Raw genomic sequence first — 7948 nt, forward strand, 5'->3', positions numbered from 1 at the left:
TATTTGCAGTACTGCAGAAAGAAGAAAAAAATGATAATTGAAGAAAAATTTTGATGATGTGGTTCTCTTAGTAAATTGGGAACAATGACCCTTGAAGGACCATAAAGAAAGTGAATGTCAAGATAATTCATTATTGTTACATTATCTACCTCATTTTTCACTTTGTCTTACTGAGTTGTTATATCCCTTACAAGGTAATGCCCCAAACATTAATGAGCACCTTTTTATCTTTCACGGGTGTGAAAAAGCAACAAACAGCTTTGAAAAGGGGTATTTTCTGCCAGGTTTCTGTGTGCTTAATTGTTTTGACGCCAAAATGAAGTATTTATTTGATGTGGAGCGTGTATTTGGTTAGCAAAGCAGCCACAGCTGTAAGCGTGTGAAGCTCCTGGACACTTCTCTCTGAAGTAGCATTTGAAGAAGCAGCTATCTTAGTGCAGGGAGTCAGCTGGAGAGGAAAAAAAAAAAAAAGGTTGACGTGGCTAATTGGTTTGTTGTTGGCTTGTTTTGTTTTGTTCTGCCCTGTCCTCCAGGAGAGCCAGTTTCTATGCCTGTCGCCTTGACAAGAACTTGTACGTAATCGGTGGAAGAAACGAAACTGGCTACTTGTCCAGCGTGGAGTGCTACAATCTGGAGACAAATGAGTGGCGTTACGTGTCTTCACTACCACAACCTTTGGCAGCCCATGCAGGAGCCGTTCACAATGGCAAGATATATATTTCAGGCCAGTGTCTTTTATAATTACTGCGATATGACAAAAAAACAACCCCAAACTACCATCAGCAACAAAAACTCAGAACCCCAAAACAGAGCTAACCTGCTGCAGCACAATGTCTTTATTTATATTAATTAACAGAAGTATGTTTACTTTGCAGGAGGTGTTCACAATGGAGAATATGTCCCCTGGCTGTACTGCTATGACCCTGTGATGGACGTCTGGGCCCGAAAACAGGACATGAACACAAAGCGAGCAATCCACACTTTGGCTGTAATGAATGATCGACTGTATGCAATTGGAGGAAACCATTTGAAAGGTCACATTTTTAATAGCAAAAAAGCATTCCAGTGTCCCCCATCTCCTGATAAAGAATATTTTTGTTAGACAGTCATTGTTAAATACATTAAAAACCAGGCAACACAATTTAACAGGACACTTGAGCCAGCAATTTTAAAAACATTTTATGCAAATTATTTTAAAATTATAACAGTACATTAAATATATGAGTAATGAATGCTTTAGATAATAAAAATGGGAGCTTCCATTACTCAAAGGCATGGACAATTTGTCATTACCAAGAATTCAATGAAACAAACAGATTATTCTTTGACCCGAAAGTACTAGCAATATTTTCCTCTGTAAATCATTTTCCAAAATGTGCAGTTAGGGAGAGCTTTATTCAGAGCAACACACAAAAACAAGCTCCTGATTTAATGAAGAGGAAAAAAAAACCCAAACAAAACTCCAGCCATTAAATATTAGGACTAGGCTCTTTAGATCCCTTTTTTAGTATTAAATGTAGCTTGTTAATTATAAATCTTTTTAGAGGTCTCTTGTTTTCATCTTTGAAAAGGTCTCATATTAAAATAACTACTGCTTAGGCATCTGGTATTTTTGTCTTAATACCTACATGCCTCTGCTTTTACTGCTAAAGAGATTCTGCTTAATCCAACCACTTAGACAAAAAGCACAGCTCCTGCTCCTTTGTCCCGTGACAATATTTGACAGTTTATGTTCACATTTTTTCTTCTTTCTCCTTTCTTGCCTAAAAAAAAAATAAAAGCTTCACAACAACAAAAGAGAAAATTGTAATGCAAAAGAAAGAGTGATATTAACTGCCAGTAACACCAGGCCATGTGCCTGGATGGCTCTGGCACCAGAGTCCCCATGAGACTCTGAAGCCACGTGCTGCTTTTGAAGATCTGAGTGTCTGTGGAGCATGTAGGGGACAGAGTCTCAGATGTAAATTTGCCCTGGTAACTAGTACTGGTGCATAAACCCCTGCAGCCCGGTGTAAGGCTGCTGTGCCTCTACTCCCCACCCTCAGTGTGATGGGTGTTCCTGGTCTGGACCTTACAGGGTGAAGGAGGTAAAAGCTGCCTGCACACATGCACTTGAAAATTTTGTAGAGGTTGCAGAGGTCCACAGTGTTGGCTTTTTCTCCTATGAAAGTAAAAGTTAACATGTCACAGCTCTTCTATAGCTAAAGCATGTGCTTTGGTTAGCATAGGCCTGAATTGCTTCCATCCTGCCTTCTTTTTTTTCACCCAGTTTCACCTACCATCCTCTGGGAAAGAAGGAACTTCTAATAAACATTGCATTTTTGGCTCTACAACTGTTGCCCTAGGTGTCTTTGTTATGTATGAGTCACTCGCTGTTGTGTGAGGTATTTACCATTCAGGCTTCTGGAAAGCCAGCTGCCTGGTAGAAAGGCTTTTTGGAAAACTGGTTTCTTCTGTACAGTGAAACAAAAGGAGGAACTGAAAGGAAAGGGGGGAGGTAAGAGACTGAAGTATGGATGAAATGGTACAAATTCTCCACCGGAGGGGACTAGCAGGGCTCCATGGCAAAGTCCTCTTTTGTGAGCCTGCCAGGACAGTCTTTTCCTACATGTTCAAACTCATGTTAGCACTGGTAGATGAGGAGGAATATTGCTTGAATCTGCTTCCATCATTGATAGGTTATTACTGAGTGTTCAGGTTTTATATGTACTTGTGATTTGTAGAAGGACTGTAGAACTAATGGTAAAAGCTTTCAACAGATTTATTTGAACTGAAATAATGAGACATTAACGTTACAGAAGATGGCTTAAATGTCTATGGTAGTATTTTCTAGAAGAAAGTTTAACAATGATGTTATAATTGTAATGATATAATTAAAACTGTAATTTAATAAATTTAACAGTAAAACAAATAATAAAGCCATATGTCATAACGCACGTTCTTTTTTCTAAATGCCCTCATCCAGGTTTCTCCCATCTTGATGTAATGCTTGTGGAATGCTACGATCCAAAAGGTGACCAGTGGAATATCCTCCAGACTCCTATTCTGGAGGGTCGCAGTGGCCCTGGCTGCGCAGTCCTTGACGACAGCATTTACCTTGTAGGAGGCTACAGCTGGAGTATGGTGTGTACCTGCTTTCTGCAATGGCCCTTCCATTCCTTCTGAGTTCCTGTGGCCAGTCTGTATGTTACGCAGATGGGACAGAGAGGATATGAGGGATGAAGTAGCTGCAGGGGCAGGTTTTGGTTTGGTTTTCAACTTGTGGAGAACATGGAGTATTTTTTCACCTTCATGCTTTTCTATTTAGATGAATTATTATCAGACTGTATTCACTGATATGGAGTAATATAGAAATCAGATTCATGGGACTATATCCTTATAGCTCTGCTTATAAGGCACTTGTAAAGGAGCCTAATTTGTAGAGTCTCAGCCCATATGAAAACCAGACCTCTGGAAGGACTCCTAAATTAGAGCTCAAAACCACTTTTGAACTCACTTTTGAAGATCTTTAAAGCTGATGTGTGACTTGCATTTTACCAAACCCACATTTAATAATGACTTTCTTTTCTACTACAGGGAGCCTACAAATCTTCTACTATTTGCTATAGTCCTGAGAAAGGGACTTGGACAGAACTAGAAGGAGATGTTGCTGAGCCACTTGCAGGACCTGCTTGTTCAACTGTCATATTGCCAGCCTGCGTGCCATACAACAAATGATAGTCAAGGAGCACTGACATGAACACTGATTGCATTGGGGAAAAATAATGATGGGTGACGTAAATATTTTATTAGAACAGAATTCCTGTTAAAACAAAGCTACCATAATTGACCCCTTATTCCATATTTATGCTTTAGGAGCAACCTAAAAGAAAAAAAAGGAGTGTTGTCCCATCTCAGATAGATGCCGGTGTCTTATGAAGCAAGTAGCTAAAACACACCGAACATTACATGCTGACAGACTGCCATTTCAGACTGATTTTAACTTCTTCCTGCTGCAGAGATATTCCTCACGTCAAATTTAACTTTAAAAAAAATGAAGGCTAACTGTTCAAATACAGCCTGAAGAGACAAGATCAGTATTGTGCATTGTATCTACCTGCATGTGATCTGTGTTGAAGTCATGAGGATGTTGTTTTCATGAATGCTTCAGAATTCAGATAGTGAAAAGCTCACACTGCATTGCAGGATTGTCTCCTCCTCTGTAATCCTAACCTACAGCTACTTCACATGCTCTGCAAGCAACACAGCATCAGAAGATTATAAAAGGTAAAGAAATATCATTCAGTTTTTGCACAGCTTGGCAAGTAATACACTCTGCCTTCAAAGTCTCCATGTGTAAGTGCAGTGGAAAGCAGACTACAATGAAGGCCATGCTTTACAGAGCACTTCTTGCAATAGCAGTTTAGGGATTAGGATCAAATTCTTCTAATCACACTTGTGTAAAGTCAGAGTCATCTCACTGAAATTGCATGGAATGACTGTTTTTACATTAGTATAATAGAAATTTGGTCCTACACCTTAAATTCTGGGTTTGTGAAGTAAGTTATTTTTATGACCATTTAGCAAAGCACCAGAACCCTTACTTACATTTTCAGTAACCTGTTAGATAGGAGCATCCATGCTAGTTGCTTCCAAAGACAAGAAGACTGCATTTAACTATAAATGTATTACTTTGGACTCTTAAATGATTATGCATGATTTTGGAGAGACACTGGTAAGTAGTTGAAATACTCCTGTGTGGGTTGATCTAAACATCTGAAACTCTGAAAGATTTTTACTATTGATCCAAAGTAATATGAGGCTGGACTTTCCACTGCCTTATAGCCTGTGTAATTATTTACACATTGCAAAACGAGTTCAGAATGCTACCACATGGGACCAGCAGCATTTAGGACTCGCTTCATGAACTCATAGTTGCTTGCACAAATCAGGCTGTCTATGTTTTAAGCTTATGTCTTTCTGTCCTGGCTTTGCAAAAGCAGTGACAAAATCTGAGCCTGATTCTTTACCATCTTGCAGTTAACATAATCATCTACACCTCAAGTAAAGTGTATGCATAATTCTTCCATTGTGGTTTACTGGTGCTGCATCCATTACCCTCAGGACCATCCTCTTTGCTGGTATAAACTGACATTGCTCCATTGAAGCCAATGGAAGTACTTTGGTTTATATCAGCTAAGAATCTGGCCTTTAATTTGCCTAGTTGTAACTGGCTGCGCCAGATAACGGGCAAAGTAAACTCAGATCCTGTGTTTTCAAGCCTGCATATATCTTTCACGATAGGTCTTAATGCTAGTGCATTAAGCAAGGAGCAGACAACTACTGGAGGTTGGTTGCTGCTGCAGAGGCAATAGATGGGAGAAAGAATTCATTATTTGCTTAGCAAAATAGAAAGAGGGCAAATGTACACAGAAATTACACTATATATTGATGCTTGAGAGCAATATAAATAATGGAGAGCAAATATCATGGGACTGTTTCTCTCTGGCATCAGTCCAGTTTTATTGCAGTGCAACTCCCTTGCTTGCAGCAGAATTACACAGTTGTAAAATTGGAGTAATGCAGTAAAAACTGATACCATACAAATGCAATAACCCAATTGATGAGGTAGCTGCACGCTTGGAAAAAAAATGTTTAAACAAAATAATTATCTGAAGATGCTAATATTTGAATGTGCCGTTGGGGAGTTTTCCAGTGAGCATCACTAAGGAACTCATAAAGGTGGAGTGTATATCCTGAAATCTTAATCCATTTCTACTATATAGTGCAATCTTAGTTGGTTTTGTATTTATTTATATTGTTCAGATCCAAGGGATCCCTTGTAAAATACATTTGGTGCAATCATGACTTTTTTTTTCCTTTCCTGTTGAAAGTATATAAATATAAATATATATAAAAAGGAAGCTGTTAAGATACTAAATGAGGAAACCTTGAATGACATTTAAGATCAGGATAAGGTCTGCCATTAAACACTGACTGTCACCTGTCTCTACTAAAATGTACCATTTTTAAAGGATATTTGTTGTCCTTTTAAGTGGTTCTTTTTTTTACTAAGATAATTTAAAGATTTATGAGGACTGTATGTAAATCTTTCTATCTTTCAGGAAGGCATGACCAAGGAAAGTGCTAACTGAATAAGTCACACAAAGAATGTAAATTTTGTACAGTACTAGACTGTGTAAATGAAGCTTGCTTGTAGGGGGGAAACTTTAAATAAAACTTTATGTACTAATTCAACTGTCTGCCATATTCCTACTTATAAAGTGTATGTATAAATAATATCTACATTAAATTCTTTGGAACTTTTTTTATCATGTAGATGCGTAAACTTCTTTTTATTTTGTGGCCGACATAACAGCCTCATTGTTCTCCAAGTGTCATTACTCAGTGCTTGTAAATGCAACGACGCAGGAAAATGTAGCGAGTCAGAGTCTTCCCCTGAGCACACGTGCCTGGCCTGCGCTTCCAGCAGGAAACGCCCCTCCTGTGTGCCCACGGGCAGGGTCTCTCCCCAGAAGCCTACGGGTGCGATCGGACACCTGTGAAGTGCCTCTGCCTTGGTGCTGCTCTGCCTGTCCCTCTGTCCCATGGTAAGCTAAGTGAGAAGGACAACACTCTGTTAAATGCTTTGGGGAGTTTAATGCTACTTGTGGCAATTTCTTCCCTCTTCAAAATGTCCCTCCTGTGGGTATTTCCATTCTTGGAGGGGAAGTGCTGGCACGGATGAGCAGTAGAGCTGTTGGGACAAGAGGTATTGCCAGGCTGGGAAGACAAGGTAAAGCTGGGGGTTTTACCAGGAAGCAGAATCATTATCAATACCAGTTACTATACTACAGGTATTATTTATTCATGCCTACCAACCTTTGTCATGGACCAGAACCTTCCTATGCAAACCAAGTGGGTGCACTGAGCACACAAAAAGGCAGTTCCTGACCCCCATGCTTATAGTAAGTGTGAGCTGTGCTGGGGGTGGCTGAGGGTGCAATGAAAGAGTCTGCTGTAACGAGAGGGGATTGGTCCTGTTCAGATCCTTTATCAGGAAGGGAAAGGCGAGCCAGCAGCAACTATGGTCAGATAGCACAATGAATAGGACTGTTTCATTTATGAGTTTATTTCAGAAGAGAAAGGAAGGAAGAGAGATTTATGCATATTTTTGTAAAGTAATGTAGGAGAAGAAGCAAGAAGAGAAGCTGGAAGCAGTGGGCAGATATATGATTTAGAAGCGAAGGGAACAAAGTGAGAAAGAAGGGGTAATGAAAGGAAAAAATAGAAAACGAGAGCCCGCAAGAGGAGAAAGTGGGAAGTTCTTATGGATCAAGGGCACAGAGAAAGTAAGGGCCAGCGTAATGAGGAAGGTAAAGATGGTTTCTGAGAAGCACTCATCAGAGCAAGCCTGAAAAGAAATGACAGGAGAGGCAATATAAAGTGCAGAAGAGAAACAGGAGAAATTGCAATAAAACAGGACATGAAATAAACATGAAACTAAATAAGCACTTGGTGATGGTGCTGCTCCTGTTTTCTTCAGCTAATAATTTACAGTGGTCTAGCTGTCAAGCAAAAGGATCAAATCTGAAGAGTACTTCAGTGTTGCAGTGTTCACGCTTTCAATGCATGGACTTCAGCACAACAAAAATCATGAGAGAGATGCCGAGCCATGCAGCTCTGCGGTGCCTGGGCTGTGGCAAGCACCCAGCTACAGCCAGCGCCTGTGGCAAGGGAGGAGACCTGCCGCTGGTGGTGAGGAGCACAAGAGGAGCAGATGTATAGCCAGTCCCGGCCCCGCTGGGCTGGAGGGAAGCATTCTTTCCATTTCTGATCCTCAGACGAGAGTTGTCTTTGGAAGTTGGATGCCTGGACTGCTCCTCCCTTCTCCTCTGCTGTCCCTTCCACCAAACATTAATCTTCTCCTCTTTGCCCTCAGCATGACAAATTTGTCTAGATACTTTTG

At 40.1% G+C, this 7948-nt stretch overlaps 1 protein-coding gene across 1 annotated transcript in view; it reads left to right on the forward strand.

The window, feature by feature from the left end:
* The window catches only part of KLHL14 (kelch like family member 14), a 63541-nt gene extending 57225 nt beyond the window's left edge, over nucleotides 1-6316 (forward strand). Inside the window, exons 6-9 of the mRNA XM_074820125.1 lie at nucleotides 534-724; nucleotides 876-1034; nucleotides 2966-3123; nucleotides 3577-6316. Of these exons, the coding sequence (XP_074676226.1) occupies nucleotides 534-724; nucleotides 876-1034; nucleotides 2966-3123; nucleotides 3577-3717 (649 nt within the window). The 3' untranslated portion in view covers nucleotides 3718-6316. The remainder of the gene's footprint in view (nucleotides 1-533; nucleotides 725-875; nucleotides 1035-2965; nucleotides 3124-3576) is intronic.
* Nucleotides 6317-7948: the final 1632 nt, after the last annotated feature.

This window comes from Strix aluco, chromosome 1 (assembly GCF_031877795.1).
Source record: "Strix aluco isolate bStrAlu1 chromosome 1, bStrAlu1.hap1, whole genome shotgun sequence".
NCBI lineage: Eukaryota > Metazoa > Chordata > Aves > Strigiformes > Strigidae > Strix > Strix aluco.